The sequence below is a fragment of the Anastrepha obliqua genome, chromosome 3 (assembly GCF_027943255.1).
Source record: "Anastrepha obliqua isolate idAnaObli1 chromosome 3, idAnaObli1_1.0, whole genome shotgun sequence".
Taxonomy (NCBI): domain Eukaryota; kingdom Metazoa; phylum Arthropoda; class Insecta; order Diptera; family Tephritidae; genus Anastrepha; species Anastrepha obliqua.
In genome coordinates this window covers 119,678,537-119,696,494 of record NC_072894.1, presented here as the reverse complement: position 1 = coordinate 119,696,494, position 17,958 = coordinate 119,678,537, and the positions used below count along the sequence as shown (strand labels likewise).

General features: G+C 35.5%; 5 protein-coding genes across 5 annotated transcripts; 2 read left to right on the top strand and 3 right to left on the bottom strand.

Moving 5' to 3' along the window:
- Nucleotides 1-27: 27 nt before the first annotated feature.
- Nucleotides 28-927, top strand: LOC129240946 (probable small nuclear ribonucleoprotein Sm D1). Its single transcript, XM_054877025.1, has 2 exons — nucleotides 28-134; nucleotides 511-927. The coding sequence occupies exons 1-2, from the start codon at nucleotides 121-123 to the stop codon at nucleotides 869-871; spliced, it is 375 nt and encodes a 124-aa protein (XP_054733000.1). The 5' UTR covers nucleotides 28-120; the 3' UTR covers nucleotides 872-927.
- LOC129240947 (uncharacterized) lies at nucleotides 917-1,815 on the bottom strand. Its single transcript, XM_054877026.1, has 3 exons — nucleotides 1,688-1,815; nucleotides 1,548-1,611; nucleotides 917-1,298 (listed from the first exon to the last, which is right to left on the bottom strand). Exons 2-3 carry the CDS (start codon nucleotides 1,602-1,604, stop codon nucleotides 1,032-1,034), a joined length of 324 nt encoding a protein of 107 aa, XP_054733001.1. The 5' UTR covers nucleotides 1,605-1,611; nucleotides 1,688-1,815; the 3' UTR covers nucleotides 917-1,031.
- A 95-nt stretch (nucleotides 1,816-1,910) lies between these two features.
- On the bottom strand, nucleotides 1,911-2,952 carry LOC129241061 (uncharacterized). Its single transcript, XM_054877207.1, has one exon. It carries the CDS (start codon nucleotides 2,856-2,858, stop codon nucleotides 2,148-2,150), a length of 711 nt encoding a protein of 236 aa, XP_054733182.1. The 5' UTR covers nucleotides 2,859-2,952; the 3' UTR covers nucleotides 1,911-2,147.
- A 2,479-nt stretch (nucleotides 2,953-5,431) lies between these two features.
- Nucleotides 5,432-7,224, top strand: LOC129240379 (uncharacterized). The gene is made up of 4 exons (XM_054876143.1): nucleotides 5,432-6,111; nucleotides 6,179-6,318; nucleotides 6,407-6,512; nucleotides 6,570-7,224. Exons 1-4 carry the CDS (start codon nucleotides 5,523-5,525, stop codon nucleotides 6,689-6,691), a joined length of 957 nt encoding a protein of 318 aa, XP_054732118.1. The 5' UTR covers nucleotides 5,432-5,522; the 3' UTR covers nucleotides 6,692-7,224.
- Nucleotides 7,225-8,171: 947 nt separating this feature from the next.
- LOC129240378 (Y-box factor homolog) lies at nucleotides 8,172-12,685 on the bottom strand. The gene is made up of 4 exons (XM_054876142.1): nucleotides 12,328-12,685; nucleotides 11,202-11,879; nucleotides 10,177-10,286; nucleotides 8,172-9,482 (listed from the first exon to the last, which is right to left on the bottom strand). The coding sequence occupies exons 1-4, from the start codon at nucleotides 12,446-12,448 to the stop codon at nucleotides 9,435-9,437; spliced, it is 957 nt and encodes a 318-aa protein (XP_054732117.1). The 5' UTR covers nucleotides 12,449-12,685; the 3' UTR covers nucleotides 8,172-9,434.
- Nucleotides 12,686-17,958: the final 5,273 nt, after the last annotated feature.

The window sequence follows — 17,958 nt, the reverse complement described above, 5'->3', positions numbered from 1 at the left end:
TTAATATATTTAAATATATCGCCCTGTTATGTTTTTCATATTCAAGTCATTACTTCATATTAAGAAAAAGAAAAAAAATAATAATTCGGTGTTGCCGGTTTAAGAAGAGCGTTTACAAAGATGAAGTTGGTTAGGTAAATATAAATATAATAAATTTTGATCTCTGCATTTAATTAATCATTAGCAGAAGCTAAAATAATATCACCAAAGCCCTTGTGCGACCGATATTGCATGCATGGGGATACAATGCCTACGCGTGCTGTGTTTGCAAACGCTGGTATGCTTGCGGGAGTTTTAACACGATGGCTTGCCGCGCATATCATTTTTCGCATGTTCCAAACGTTTACCAATTAATGAAAAAAATTTAAAGAATTCGTATTATAAATAACCTGAATGATACATAAGTAATGAGAAGCACAAAACATTTATATTCCATGTCAAAATTAATATGCAATATTTATATTGCATCTTCTGTCTACCAAACACAAGTAATATTTTGAATCTTTTCAGATTTCTTATGAAATTAAGTCACGAAACGGTGACGATCGAATTAAAAAATGGAACCCAAATTCACGGCACAATTACGGGAGTTGATGTTGCAATGAATACACATTTGAAGTCTGTCAAAATGACTATAAAAAATAGGGACCCAGTACAATTGGAATCACTTAGTATTCGGGGTAACAATATACGGTACTTCATACTTCCCGACAGTCTACCTCTCGAAACATTGCTGATTGATGATACGCCAAAATCTAAAACAAAGAAAAAGGATAGTAGTCGCGGGGGTAATCGCGGCAGAGGACGTGGTGCGCGAGGACGCGGCGGCCCAAGAGGTCGTGGCCGCGGACGAGCATCTGGTAGACGATAAGATTTTACAAAACTTTACTGAAATAAAATAAAAATATGAAGGATGTAATAAGGAAACTTGATATTTTTTATTTAATCACATATACTTTCGATATTATGGGGTTGTGTTATATTAAAAAGTTCAAACAAAAGTGAATTGGCGGTATTTGAAAACTGTCTGTCTAATACCATGAGTAGAACAACCTGTACAAAGTAAATACACTTAAAATAATAAATATTAGTATAGTTATTACAGTCATCTGTTTGGACTTGTCTTTGTGTAAAGCTTTAACATTTTGTTTGTATTTATCGACATCCGCTTTCAATGCCAAAATCTCCTCTTTTATAACGATACGTAAAGTTGGATCAATGTTTGGATTTTCAAGAGCATCTTCAAGCCCGCGAATCCTATTTCCCAAATATAATAGCGTGTGCTCAACACCATCGATCTGAAATCAATCACATTTAAAAATGATTTTTAACATAAAAAAAAGAAAGTTCATATTTAATATAAGGCAAGCTGCTTTGAGAGATACCAGCATCACCGACTTTCTACAAATTACAATCTTTACGTACTTTAAATTGCTACAAGACAATAACAAATATCCAACTATTAGAATGTACATAGATACTCGTATGCACATTTCATTTAATTAAGGAAATTTATTATATTTACATGTGTACATTTCCATACGTACTTGTTCTTTTAAACTACAAGTCCCTGGATACTGAAACGGTTGGTGACGAAATTCCATTTTTCCCCTAATATTTCATTTAAATATGTAAAAGACAAATTAATTTAATATAGCCCGCTAAATTTGATAGTTGATTTTCTTACCAGTTAAATGCGGCCTTAGTTGAGAAGTAAAATCTTAAAGTCTTCTTTTATTTCAGCAATAACATTTTTCCCCCAAATCTTTTCCTCAACTAATAAAACCGGTAATATGCAGTATGCAGCTGGTGAATACAAATTTGCTAGGTAAAATATATCGTGATTTTATTGTGAATATTAAATGCGAATTTCCGTTCGACCTTGCCTCAGACATTTAAAACCAGCAGCGTTTAGAAATGTTTCATATTTATTTTTAATTTTATTAGTACATTGATAAATGTTAAAAATGTTTTAAAGATAATTAAAGATAAAAACATACGAGTGTGTATTTAATACGTTTACGAAACTGGTGAACGGCAATGACTTTGACTAGATTTATATTTTGTATATAATGAAATTGAGGCGTTCGTTACTTAGTTATTGGCAGCTTTTGCATTGTTTCGTGGAAACGAACGATTGGTGTATCTTAGTTTCGCTTTCTGTTCATATAGACCTTGGCTGTAGCATACAAAATTCTTGAGCAAGCGTAAATGTTACCTAAAGCACATCCGAGCAGAGCGCCAACCACATTTGGTATTGGATACGCCTGCCAGTCACGGTCCCAGTCTAAAGGCGCAACTACAGAGCCAGCCCAAGCGCCTAATATGGCACCCAAAGCATTGTATTTAAACAAACCAAGGGCGGTGTCTTCGCTTTTGGTAATAGAATCAGGTTTTTCACAGAAACATACTTGCAATGCACCACCTCCACCTAATAGGAATACTGTGGGAGACGTTGTTTGTAAAGTAAGCAAAAGTGCCAAAACGAAGGTCTGTTCGTAGCTTTGCAGAACTGGTGCTCCTAATATAATACACACAAACGCATAAAGTAATGTGCATAATAATTGAAGAATTAGTCCTCCACATATTTCACGGATTGTAAAGTACGAAGCCCTCTTTTGACGCTGTTTCTGTGTAAGGAAGCTATCATCCCATCGGCTGTAGTATCGTGCAAGTAGAACCTTGAGTAATTCACCAGTAAATACGATAGGCACTATCAAAGAATTCCAAAGGCTGCCCACATTCACCCAATTGCGTTGGAATTGCATATATGTCATGCAGACGAGCACCGTTGCCAAACTTACAGACAAATGAAAAAGCTGATGTTTTGTTTTCTGTTGATCAAATTTCATAGCCATTTCCTTTTATAAAACTTATTACTTTTATTTATTCACGACTTCAATAATGTTTTTAGTTTTGATTTATACAACGTTGCCAGGTTTTTATTTTACTACACGAATTTCCGATCTTCATAGTTAGAACACATAAAGTGGGTATTCATTCAAACGTTTAAACTCCTGGAGCACCACTGAAAACTCGTAATTTTACAAATTCATAAAATAGCTGTTAAAATTTATATAAGAAGTGGCTTACATAAATGATTTCAAATATTTCTCGAGGTGCGTTATGTAATAGTACGTGTAAAAACGTTTCGTGGCTTTAAATATTTAGATGGATGCTTCTAATATTTCACTAACGGATACTGTTCATTGCTCACAAAGTGCAATAGAAACCGATGTATATGATTTGGGAAATATTTTCTGTCATGAACAGCCGGTTTAATATTTTCAATTTCAACTTAATCACTCTATGATTACAATCTTACAGACTAGATTACAAAAGATCAATGATAATTAAAACCAAACAAATAATGAAGTTACAACAAGAGTGAATTAATCGAATTCTAATAAAAAGCTAAATTCGAAATATAAAGCTTGACAACGAAAAATCAACATTTAAACACTTTGTGATGATTAAATTCAGAAAGACCTCGAAAAATAGGATCGAAGTAGGTTGACCGCAAATTTTTCATTTCGATGAAATTTTTACCATCCACTCGAAAATTTTGATTTGCGAATGTTTTTTGCCATTTTACGTACGTTCACATATGCATTAATTACCAATAAATACACAAAATTAATCTACCCGTTCACATATGGTAGATTACCTGCAAAGTTGACAATCAGCTGTCAATACTGCTTTGAGAGGTTTTTCTTCATAGAAATTATTTTGGTGGAATACTTCGATGTTTTTGGTTTCTTTAATTAATAATAATAATTAATAGCTAATTTACTTGCGCAGTTGGCTGTTAATAATAAACAGTTGGAGGAAATCCGCAAGCTACGTTTACTGAGGTTGCAAAAAATTATGGCAACAAAACGCATGCGAAATTCGATATTACATTTTATAATAAGTAATAAGACGACAAAACGTTTATGGACACACGCTTTTTTCTGTAAAATAAATTCATAATTAATAATATTTAACAAAAATTCTATTAGAATTATGTTTACAGACCTGTTTTCTTTGCCAGCATCCATTTCATTTAGTTTTTATTTTGATGCTTCTCCTTACGTTCGTAATAATAATTATCGATAAACCAGAAAACACAGGGTTGTATGTCAAAAAGTATGGTTATTATCAAGGATTATTTTATAATCTCAGATTTTGGTAGAGAAATTTTGTATGGAAAACCGCGCTTTTTAATTACGGACTTTGAGTTAAGCGCGAAAAAATAGATCATTTACTTATATGTGAACGCATTATTAGTTTGTTTCGGCTTATATTTCGCGTGTAGCTCATTAATTATGATATGTATAATCAAATAAATCAATTCAGCTTGCGAAAGTGCTTCTTGGGCTATGTTCCAACGGCATGTAACTAGCGAATTGCCATGTTTCCACGGCGCATGCGTAATTTACTTTGGCAAATCTCTTTCTGTTCTTGTTTTATGCTTTTTATTTAAAAGAAAGTTCATCAGCGCGTTGACAGTCCGTCTCGCAGATGGATTGAGTTCGACGCCAAAATAGTTCAAATAAAATACTTAATGAAAATATTCACAAGTTCATTAAAATTTTCAAAGAACTTACTTTCGTCTAGAGTAGAAATTCAAAGCTTAATGATACCTTCACTATAACGATTTATTAGTAATTCGCAAGGTAAATGAGGCTATAAAACCGTTCATCCAAATTTTTTGTAAAATGCTCGCAATTGGTATTTTCCCATTAACTTAAAAACGAAATGTTTTCTTTATTATTTTAGGCGCCTTATTTCTGGCACCTCACGATTTCTTTTTCAACCGTTTATCTACCCTTGAATTAGCAGCACGATGGAGAGAATAATAAGGTGGCGCCGATCATGGTACCGCTACTTTACTCTCAGCGAATTTGACAATATCAGCTGATTTTCGTGACGACACACTAGGGCAATTGGTGATTAGTGTGACCAGATTACTATTTTTTTAACTTGATTTAACAGTTTTTTGTTCTGTAGCCTCGGAGTTTTAGCTCTTTCTTTTTGACATTTTACTAGCCTCCTTTAATTAAAATCGTGTTTATATTATTCTTGGATTAGCAGTGTTGTCAGTTGCTTAAATGAGTTCCATATTAACTGGGTATGGGTTCAGTTGCTTTGAGCTAATATTCATTTCATTTACTTCTTTGTACTCAAATACGTTAAATTTTAAAACTTAAATATTTAAACTTCAGTTGAGATTTTCAGACGGAGTTCGATAACGTTACAAATTGGTGTTCGGTAGTTCGAATATATTTCTAAGTCCGTATGCAACGTCCACCTTAAATTGGCTACAATTATTTAATATCTGTATTCTTTATATCCATCCATATATCCATTTTATACCTGTGTTGTTAAATTTCATTTCTCTGGCATCACAAATTATTTGCCGGCTCAAAAAAGATACAAAAAAATATTGTTTGGTACTTACCCGTAGTGTATTACTTCGATCGTATATTTATTACTTTTTATCATAAGCTCTATATATATTGATATAAAATATTTTAAAGATGTCGTCTCCATTAAATCTTTCGTACGTTAACAGAAGAAATCCAATTCGCATGGTTGAAGAAACTATGGATGAAGATATGGATATTATTGATGATGAATACGAGGATGATTCAAAGACAGTGTACACCAGCGATGAGTATTCATCGCAATCAATTTATCAACCGGAGAGTTTCAGAGTGTCTCCTCGCAATATAGAGCCCATAAGTTGCAGCCGTCGTATTGTGAACAACAGGTCATCCAGAAACTTGGAGCATACCTTTACTCCGGAAAGCAGAAACAAGTTTAATGCGAAACCACAATCGCAGTTGATAGGCTGTAGTACGTATATAATCGTGGGTGCCTTAATTGCCATTGGATTACTTGCATTTGGCATGACGCAAAATTCCGAAAAGAAATGTTCATACGATAAGTTACGCTTACAGTATCCAGAGCAGGGCGATAAATTATGGCGTACTATTTCCATAAGTATAGAGCATATTATAAACGGACGCTCAAAAAAGCCTGCTGTGTATCTTTTTCTACATCAAGGTGGCAAAGCAACGCAAAATCTCGTAAGAGATATTGCTGCACAGGCGTCTCACTGTTTCGGTATGTTTCTATTGCTATTTAAGTAAATTATTTACAACAAAATAAAACTAATAAAATATTTTTAAAGGTGAAAAGTTTCAATTAGTCGAGATGAGTAAAAATGACTTTACATCGCCGAGTGCTATCGCAGACTACGGGTATGCTATTGAGGAATTCAAAAAAAAAATCAAGCGGGGTCGCGTTGCACTCATTGTTAATTTGAACGAGGTAAGTTACATATACCATATACACGTACATATAAGTATATTAATACTGTTTATAAAATTAAAAATCGTTGTTATTTTATTTGTTATAGATACCCGCGGAGGCAGCGCGTGCTTTACACACCATCTGTGATACATATAGTCCAATCGCTGAGGAGTTAGTTATCTTTCTCACATTAGTTCCACATTCGACAAACGGTAACTATATGGCAATTTATTACCTTTGCATATGCTTGACATTTTTATATTTTTCAGGTAATCCAGTAGCCAACGCCGAGAACACATTAATGAAGCTGTGGGGTTCATTGAAACATAGTGATCTTGATGCTTTAATAACTCGCGTTACGGATGAGGTTATTGCATTGAATAGTATATGATAAACGTAACATACGAAACTTGAGAATGTTGAATTACATAATTAATCGCGGAATTTATTTCCTACGTGAATTTTTATAAAATTATCTAAATATGTTCGATATTAAAAATTATGTGAAAGGCTTATTCCTTCAAGGAAATAATTTCTCTGTTAATATTAAGGTAAATTTGTTGTTATAAAAACATTATTCATAAACTTCAGGAATGCTGCTGGAGTAACAATTCTCGGTCGAATTTATATAAAATGAAGCTTTTGATACTTTATTTGTACCAGAGATATGTAAAGGTAGAGCTAAAATCACATTGATCGAAACTTTTGGGTCAGCCGCTAATGTCGTCAAGCATATCTTATCACTAGATATGTATATATACACTATGATCAGGTTGAAATAACAGTGATATTGTTATTAAAAATATTCGCGCTTGTTTAGCAAGTTTATTCTAAAATTGGTTAACGTACTAACCTGTCGTTAATATATGGATGTTACAAGTGTTGGATGTGAAGAAAATATACTTTTCCGACCATGTCCGTTAATTCGCTGTTTACCATTGGCATGTAGTTTTACTTATTCGGCAATTTTCTTTCATATACACATTTACATTAAATCGGACTTATGTTGTTGCAACAGCTTAAACATTCCCCATACATGTTTTGGGGATGCTGCTGGAGCGACAGTCCTTGGCCGGATATAAATGCGGCTCGTTCCGGTAATATAGAACCGACTGACGGGTTGTTGTTGTCGCAGTATTAAAACATCCCCCATACATATACGGGGAAATCGACTGCCGGGTCATACTATACACTTCAAAAAAGTTCTTTGACAATTTCTTTCTTGATGAAATCACTTCTTAAGAAATTTATATAAAATTCGATATATTCTTTATTACCACTGCGACCAAGCTTTCACCAATCAAAGCACACGGCCAAAAAATGTGTGCTATTTAAAGACCCAATACATTATCGAATGCAACAGCGAAGTGGTGGCTCCTACGAGACAGTTTTGACCATGTAATGTCAAAGGTGATGATGACGATGACATGTCAATTGTCGATAAAATAGTAAAGATGAACTGGTACGCTAGCATCATATTCAGGAACTGAAGTATAGACAAGAAAATATTTATTCTAATTTCAACGTCGAGCTAAAACGAAGACACGTTGAGAACATTTTACTTCACTTTATTTTTACTTATATGTATTTCCCGCTTCCTTGAAGTTTCCATCGAGTTCCATATTTCACCTAAATTGTAACCATCTAAAGTAGGTAAGCGGAAATCTCCACTAAGTCTAACAAAAAGCTTATTGTTTTACCACCCATGTACTCATCCTTGTTGCACGTTTTTAGAGTTTCATTGCTTGAAGCAGCATTTTTCACCAATGTTTATAAATATAAGGAGCAAGCATGGAGGTACAACGAAGCGACGCCAATGTTCTAATATTTTTGTTTCATTAATACAATTTAAGAAATACTCTTTAAAAAGGTAAGTTTCTAATTAGATTTATTCACGGTTTTACAATTTTTTTGTATTTTTTTAAACAAAAGATTTACGTATCCATCGGCTTTTATAATTCTTTTGGACAATTAGTGTGTATAATTATGATTCATGAGTATGTTTTGCAAGAACACTGAAAACACTTAATGCTATGACCGACTGTTCAGAAAAAAAAAACTACTAAATAATGTGATCGTATAATATTGGTATAAAAAAATATTACATTGGCATAGGTCCTGCCTCAATGATTTGTAAGTAAATTTTTGCTGTTTGAATTTTTGGTCCACACGTTTTAAGGCATATTCAATTAAATACATAATAAAAAAATAGACTAAAATGGCAGATCATTAAATAGAAGAAATTAATATCAGTTGTAGATACTATAATTAATCTGATATTATGAAAATATTGCAAAAATAAAGGATACGATGACAAAATATTTTATAAAAGCTTTGCCTAATAAGCTTCGCTACGTTATCGAAATGATTTGGAAGAAAGCATAATTTAATTGGTTACTATTCGCCGAGAGCATAAATTGTATGTGCAGCAAAAATATATGTAATTATATACCTTCCCGTTACAATGTGTGCCGAGAATCAATTTTAGAGAAAATGTATTTCTAATCTCAGTAAATTGGTAAATATTGTATCACGACAAACATTATATAGCAAAAGCATGTAATTTCAATGCAAATTAACTTTCAACTTAGGCACACGTTTTATTAAATAAATATTTTATATATGTATATATAATAATGGACAAACATGACGATCATATGTACATTTTACAGATATTAAAAAAAATTAATAAATAGGACCAGAGAGGTGATTAAATATTTTGACGGACATTTCGTTTCTACCATCAGCCTAATTGCTTCACGCAGGAATAGAAAGCTCAATTTGAAGTGAAGACGTCCGAGGCGCTAAATTTCAACATAAAACGCATATTTGTATACCAGATGACAGTTCAGCTTTTTGTTTTTAATTTTTTAACGCATAGCTAAATATATTTAGCTGAAAACATTTTGTTTCTAGATATTCGTTTTTAGTAGTGTGTAATGCGTTCTCCAAGGATCTTTCAAAACAAAAAGAAAAAAAAAAACAAAAAAAAAAAAAAAAAACTAAATTAATTTGGTTTTCCAACGAGCTTTGCTTTTACTGCTCGACTCCGCTCCAGTAGTAATGGTTGATTGATTGGTTGGTCGGTTCTTCAGTGTAGAATCACATTAGTGGCACCTAACCGTAAAATTGATTTATGCTGTACTTTCAGTTGTAGTATTCTGCACTTCGTGACCAACATCCTACAAGCGTTTAAGATGACGGGCGGAGGTAGGGTTGGTATATCGACGGGATATGGATGTCGGATGTGGATAGTTGAGTTTTTCGAATTGTTGGCATTTTTCATTTCAGGTATTTCAGGTAAAGCAACGAAACGTAATGCAAAATGGAAAACAAAATAAATTAAAAATCAATGTAGAAAATAATAAAACAAACCAAAGTATTTATGAATTATGTATGTTTATGACAGTGTTTTTTTTTCTATATGCATGAGCATGAAAATATTTTTATAAATTAACAAATCATATATGTATGTATATATATATAACAAAGGAAAACAAAACTTATTATGTAGAGTAGTAGCAGCAGTAATGGCGGTAACGAAAGTTCAATAAGTGTAGGTTATGCGTTTTTGTGATAACCGAACTAATATTTATTCAATTAAGTTTTGCTTGTTTTTTTTTTTTTAATTGAAGTTTACAGCTGCTGTCTGGCAGTATTGATTCTCTTATAAACTCTTGCAAATTAAAATATATCAATTGCTGCTTAAAAATTGAACTCAATTCATAAACGTTACGTGAATGTGTTGGTGATATAAATATATATATATATATATGTATGTAGTAGGTTTGTGACAACATGATTTCATCACCGCCGATTCTAATGCTCTGCCATACTCGACAACTGCATCTTGTTCGCTGTATTTATTCAGTTTACCTGCTGAGGCTGTTGGTGTTGACATTCGCCACCAGAGGCACCTCCAGCTCCGCTCTGTTTTCTGTTTCGTCTTGGACGATTGTTGCGCGGAGGACCTTGCCCACCATTGCCTGTAAAACATAACGTAGAAACACATGAAACCAAAGCTTTTCGAATTAAATTTTCAGAAATATGACGATAATATTGATAAGCGCTTAATAGGAAAATACATCTTGCTTCATATATGTATACAGGGTTGGCCATATTAAACTGACCCATGTGATTATTAAAAAAATATGGAAAAAGAAACATTTTTTTGTGTTTCATTGTGAAAAACATTTAATTTAGTTCAAGGAGATTCGTTTACATCACTTTTTGAATATGATATCGCGCAAGTGGTCGCCCTTAGCTCGTATAGCGTAATGTGCCCGTTTTTCGGCGTTTTCCATAGTTTTGGCCAGCGTCTCGGCCGATATGGCGGCTATTTCCCGTCGGATATTGGCCTTAAGTGCGCCTAGTGTCTTTGGCTTGTTGACGTAAACCTTAGATTTCAAATTACAGTAAAAAGTTATAGGGTTACTCAATGGGTCAGTTTAATATGGCCAACCCTGTATATTATGTAATAAATAATTGGCTCGTACACTTCTGTTAGGTGTTTGGTCGAGCTCCTCCCCCAATTTGTGGTGTGCGTTTTGATGTTGTCCCACAAATGGAGGGACCTACAGTTTGAAGCTCCAAACAGCAGCTATTTTATGCGGACCTTTTTCATGGCAGAAATATCTTCGGAGGTTTGCCATTGCCTGCCAAGGGCGACCACTATTATAAAAATCGTTTTCTACATTTTGGCGTTTCATGCACATAGATTCCGAATCTACATACTCCGAACGGTCACGCACCAACGCATTCGGCTATGGCGGCCAAATTTATATTATGTAAATTTTTTATTTACTATAAACAATAGAGGAATTCTCTTTTAAATCATGACATTGTCTGGTGATATGGTTCAAACTTGAATGATTTATTTAACAGCTGATATTTTAACTTACCATCATCTCCACGTGGACCACGTCGACCTCCGCCATTATTGAAGTTGCGACGGAAGAAACGTCTTGGTGTACCGCCACGTCGCGCGGGCAAGCCCTGACCATCACCACCTCTTTGTGTAGAGTCAGCGTTCTGGTCATTGCCACCCTCTATCAGTCCACCTTCGCCACCACCCGAGCGTCTTCCTGGGTTTCGTGTATAAAAGTTGGATATACGACGACGTCCGCGACCGCCACGGCCTCCAGGACCACCAGGGCCACCTCCACGACGGTAATTACGTTGCGGACGTTGTTGCTGCTGCTGCTGCTGATCGTCCGATCTTATTTCCCCTTCACCACCCTGCTGAACATTACCGTCTGGTCCTTGACCACCTCGAGGCTTGTTTCGCATAGTTTTACCAAATTGACGATAATGTCCACGTTTGTCTGCTGCAAATTGACTACCTCGAACAGGTTCACCGGATGGACCAGTCACATTGGCGGCTTCATTGCCCTTTTCGCCAATGACCACATCAAATTCCACAACTTCACCGTCACCAACGGATCGGACGGCCTTCCTCGGATTATTTCTTGCAATGGCGCTCTGGTGTACAAAAACATCTTCCTTGGTGTCATTTCGGTTGATAAAACCATATCCGCTCTTTACATTGAACCATTTCACGGTGCCAGTTACTTTGGTAGCTAAAAAACAAACCCATAGTATGTTTAGTTTAAACAATAGTTCGTAGATACTACTCCTTATTTTGCAAAATATAAAAATAATTTCTTATGTTCAACGCTTCATTAATTTCAATAAACCAAATTTCGTTCAACAAACAATACAGCTGTGACCGTGTTGTAGACGAACAGAACTTTTACGCGCCGGCGACCGCGCACATTGTATCAACAAAATGGCGTCGTGTGTGTATTTAGGTAAAATGTTTCTATTTTCAGCGCGCTGCAACACGATGCTAAAATCTATTCAATTGGGAAAAATATCCCTCGATATTAGTGCCCACTACTCAAATTTTACTAATGATTAAAACAAAGTTAATTTCAAATCTGAATTTTGGATTTGGCTTGAATTGTATTCAAAAACCACGCGCCCCATTTCACTCTTATACATATAACTTGCTATTAGGATAATTACCAATGATTTCTTTTGGTGGTAGCGACTTCAATTGGGCCTGAGCAGCATCACCTTGTTGATCATCCTGCTGGTGTTGTTGCTGCTGCTGCTCAATCGGTAGCTGTTTGTCCGAGTCTGCCATTTCTTAGCTCACAAAATTTTCGTATGTATTTTTTCTGTTCTTTAAATTCCGTAATCGGATTTCAACGAATTTTTGTTAGCTTTTTACAGTATTATTTTTTCTTGATGTTTGGGACTCTTTCAACTACTCTGTTGTTAATTTTGAGTGATGGATGGTAAAAAATCACTCCCAATTCTTTTCTGCTGTATCGCAATGGTGTTCTTTCCAGATCTTATACGATTGACAAAATGGCATCTTCCGCTGGTTACACAAGCCGCCGACAACACAATTCAAATATATCGATAATAGCCTTCCAATCGAGTTTATTGCTCATCGATTAGCTGTGTTCACACTCTATCACGTGAATTACTCCTACACGTGCTAATTTTACGCTCATTTTGTCTTTCAACTTAAAAGCGCCAAATGCACAACGTACGCCCCATTTAAAATCTACCTCAAACCATATTCTATTAAACAAAGTCCTTGATTCGATAATTAAAAGCTTTCCTCACTTTTGACATTCGAGTTTTGACGCCCTCTAACAAAGTGTTGCATTTAAGAAGGGTGGAGAACAAGATACAAGTTTTTTTACTTCTATGAAAATAAACCGCGACCGGTTTAAACATTAAATACAAATTATTATTTGAATGTAAATAACAAATAAATCTACTTCATACTACTATACCTATATGGTACAAATAGAAGTTTTAAGCCCAAAAGATGGTTTAATTTAATCCGAGAATGATATTTTATTAGATTAGATTATATTCTTTATTAGGTTTGCATTCCGGCCTCATGGTCGTTTGTGCCCTTTACTCATCACAGTACCTCATCCAGATCCAGTTCCCTTATTTAACTTAGGATAGAGCTGGGTTGGATTGAGCGTATGTGCCTTTCCTCTGGCTGCAATTGGCCAAGATTCAAAGTTCAAAGCAACCTTATCTAGTAAGTACTAACCTAACCTAAATTTTAAGTGCATTGGGTTTGGATTATCAAAAAGTCCACCTTTACTTTTCCTCCACTTTTATTCAAAATTTATAGATTTAGGTTGCTACAGTGTCTCAGTGTCTTGCTCAGGAAACAGAACGGTCAAGAGGGAAAGAGAAAGTTTTTACTGAGCAAATTACGTTTATTTGACAATTAAAAAGTAAACAATGGCTTTTCTGGGCTTTGTTCATGAATGGTACGATGAACTATTACGCATACGAGAGCGTTATGGTGTTAAAACACAATGACTTTATTTGTTAGGTCAAGCCGTCCGCTTAGCTAGTTAATATTATATGAAAATCATGAGGATAAATTCAATATATGTAAATATGTGTATCCAACTATCCTTGGGCGGATATAAATCCGGAGCGTTTCTACAAATAATAAAAAACACACTGAAAATAAAATGTTGACGGATTCTTCTACATCATCAACACAAATTAAAACCGAAAAACAAAACTCCACCAATCTTGCCGTGTTACCCACCTCTAGTAGCGACTCTAACGCTGCTCCTACTATTTCTTCTGAAAATTATTCCTCCCCACAACAAAGCTCAATTTCAGATACCAATACTTTGCCATTGCAATCACCAATATCCATTTTTACTCAAAACTTACTAAAAAATAACGACTAATATCTTAAAAAAAAACCGTCAGTACTAGAAAAGACCTCTCAACTGATAATTGTTTCGAAGATTTATAAATATTCCAAACACCTTCCTCTTCTATAAAGGCAACTTTATAAAAGACTGAATGATGCCAGTAAAAATTAGGGAATATAAACGGTTACCATAATAATTACAATGAGCTACTACTAATAATCAAAGAAGAAGATCCCGACATAATATGTTTTCGAGAAACCCATTTTTCAAATAATATAGATCCAAATACCATATGCTACCCAAGACAATACATTGACTATTTCTCAAACCTACCAAATATTGTATAAAGGGTGGTTAAATTTCAATGGCCGATGTTGAATGTGAACTACACCTAAATGTCAAGTTTTTTTCTGTATTTCATTTAACATTTTTCAATTTCAGACTAACTCAATTTGAACCATGGAAAGATACACAATCGAGCAACGCGTTAAACTTATTCAGGCCTATTATGAAAACGGGCGTTCAAATCAAAATGCATATCGCGCAATTTTATCACCTCAGTGGATTCGTCAATAAGCAGAATTGCCACATTTGGGCGAATGATAATCCAAGAGTGATTGCCGAAAAACAAATACACCCACAAAGAGTGACTGTTTGGTGCGGTTTATGGGCCGGCGTCATCATTGGGCTGTATTTTTTCCAAAATGAGGCAGGTCAGGCAGTTACTGTGAATAGTGAGATGATAACGAACTTTTTATGGCCCGAATTGGAAGGTATGGGTGTGGACGATATGTGGTTCCAACAGGACGGTGCCACTTGTCACACAACTAACGAAACAATGGCTCTTTTGCGGGAAAAATTTGATGGCCGAATAATCTCACGTCGCGGCGATGTCAATTGGCCGCCGTTGGACTTCTTTCTTTAAGGTTATTTGAAAGAAAAGGTGTCACAAAATCGAAATTTTTTTTCTTCACTCATCTTATAGTAAATCATTTCAAGAATGTTGTGTCAAAATTTTAAGTGGATCGGAGCAGAACTCTCAAAGTTATAGCCTTTGTAGGCACTCTACCTCGAATGCGGAGCATCGATAATTTTTCAGAGTCATTTTTTCAAACGCGTTTTTCCCGAAACGACTTCTTAAAAGTCGGTGCCAATCACAACTCCGAAACTATTCAACCGATTCTTTTCAAATTTGGCACACGTTTTCTAAATCAAAAATACCTCCCCCCCCACTGTTTTTTTTATTTTATTTTTTTTAAGGTTGTTTTTCACTTACAAATATGGCGAAATTTTTCGCCAAAAATGCTCGTTTTACGTTTTTTTGCCACCAAAACTACAAAAATGAAAAAAAAAAAAAAAATTTATTAATGGGGGGTGGGGAGCATTACGTCATACTTTAACTGAAAAATTCGACTTTTTTAGTTTCAGATGATTCTACGACGAATGCCAATTGGCACCGCAGAGCACCTCTCGAAAAACATATCTCCAAAAAAACTCTGTCATGGGCTTATTTGTCAATATTTTATTATTAATATTTTTTAAAAACTTATTGAAAAGATGTACAATAACATGCAACTTATTTTATTAAAGTATCTTAAGCCATATTTCTGTAAAAAATTAAAAAAAAAAGTGTTTTTTTAGCGCTAAACCCTACCACCCCCTTAAAATAAATTTAAATCAACACATTTATTTAGTTAACTCCTACATACCTCCACAACAAAAATTTTCCGAATCCGAATTGAATCATTTATTTTCCCAAATTCCTTCTCCTGTGCTGTGGACTGGTGACTTTAACTCATGGAGTCCTCTGTGGGGTGCAAAGAAGTCCAATGCAAGGGGACTGGTCTTAGAAAATTTTATTTTTCAGCATCAACTCATTTTACTAAATGACTGCTCACCTACTCATTTTTCTACACATTCTTCTTTTACTAAAGATCTTTCTTTCATTCATTTCTCCCCAACTTAAACCTCCAACTCATTGGAAAATTTTTTCCATTTTAAGAGGAAGCGATCATTTCTACATTTCTATCTCTATACAAACAAATTTAACCTTTGAAAAATTCAAGCATATTCCTAGATTTAAGACCGAACTAGCCAACTGGAACTCGTATCAATTAGAAATTCTTGACTTAGTCGCCAATAATGAATTATCTTCACCCGTAAATATTACAATAATAAAGAAACAGCAGTATTGACAAAAATAATACGTTCAGCGGCCAATAAATTTATACCTCAAACCAAAAATAAATTTTCGTGATCCTTTCCCGTTTGGTGGACCAAAATCCTGCAAAATCTGCGTACTCAAAAAATAGAGCACTAGAAAATTTATAAGCGTTGTATGACTGTAACCTAATCAACTTTCTTAATTACAAAAAATCAAATGCTTTATTTAAGAGGGCTGTTAAGGAATCAAAAATAACAAAACTTGGAATCACTTACGTCCAAAATTTTCCCACTTTCAACCCCAAAAAACATTTGGTCTGATATTACAATAGATTGTTAGCCGGAGTCAGACAAAGCCAAATTAAAACTATATATAATATCCAACAAAAATGTTGTAACAGATTTCTTCCCATGGCGCAGCTGTTTGCCCAGTATTGGTCTAATTACGCCAAAGATAGTAATTTTCCACAGCAATATATAAATTAAATTTGGCTTTCCACAGCATACACTCCTCCTAATATATCACTTACCGCCAAATACTTCTTCTTCTTCTTAATTGGCGCTATAACCGCTTACGCGATTTTGGCCGAGTTTAACAAAGCGCGCCAGTCGTTTCTTTCTCGCCAGTTGGACACACCAAGTGAAGCCAAGTCCTTCTCCACCTGATCTTTCCAACGCAGAGGAGGCCGCCCTCTTCTTCTGCTACCACCAGCTGGTACCGCATCGAATACTTTCAAAGCCGGAGCGTTTGTATCCATTCGGACGACATGACCCAGCCAACGTAGCCGCTGGATCTTTATTCGCTGCGCTATGTCTATGTCGTCGTAAAGCTCATACAGCTCATCTTTCCCTCGTCTGCGATATTCGCCGTTGCCAACGTGCAAAGGTCCAAAAATCTTACGCAGAATCTTTCTCTCGAACACTCCAAGCGTCGCTTCATCGGATGTTGTCATCGTCCAAGCTTCTGCGCTATACGTTAGGACGGGCATGATGAGAGTCTTGTAGAGTGTTAGTTTTGTTCGTCGAGAGAGGACTTTACTGCTCAGTTGCCCACTTAGTCCAAAGTAGCACTTGTTGGCAAGAGAGATTCTACGTTGGATTTCAAGGCTGACATTGTTATCGGTGTTAATGCTGGTTCCTAAATACACGAAGTCTTTTACAACCTCAAAATTATAACTGTCAACAGTGACGTGGGTGCCGATACGCGAGTGCGCCAACTGTTTGTTTGAAGACAGGAGGTACTTCGTTTTGTCCTCGTTCACCACCAAACCCATTCGCGTTGCCTCTTTATCCAGTTTGGAGAAGGCAGAACTAACAGCGCGGTTGTTAAGGCCGATGATGTCAATCTCATCGGCATACGCCAACAATTGTACGCTCTTATAAAATATTGTGCCTGAGCGATTAAGTTCTGCGGCTCGTACGATGCTCTCCAACATCAGGTTAAAGAAGTCACACGACAGCGAGTCACCCTGTCTTCACTTTCTCGGTGACATGCGCAGCTGTCATTGTTTAATAGGTTCGAGAAGTGTTCCCTCCATAATTTAAGATTGCTCTGTACGTCAGTCACCAGTTCGCCGTCTTTGTTCTTACAGGAAAACGCCCCGGTCTTGAAACCTTCTGTAAGCTGCCGAACTTTCTGGTAGAATTTTCGGACGTTGTTCCTGTTGGCCAGCATCTCAAGCTCTTCGCATTCACATATTTCGGCCTCTCGTTTCTTCTTTCGGATAATACGTCTCTCTTCCTTTTTCAGCTCTCTGTAGCGATCCCACATGGCTCGCGT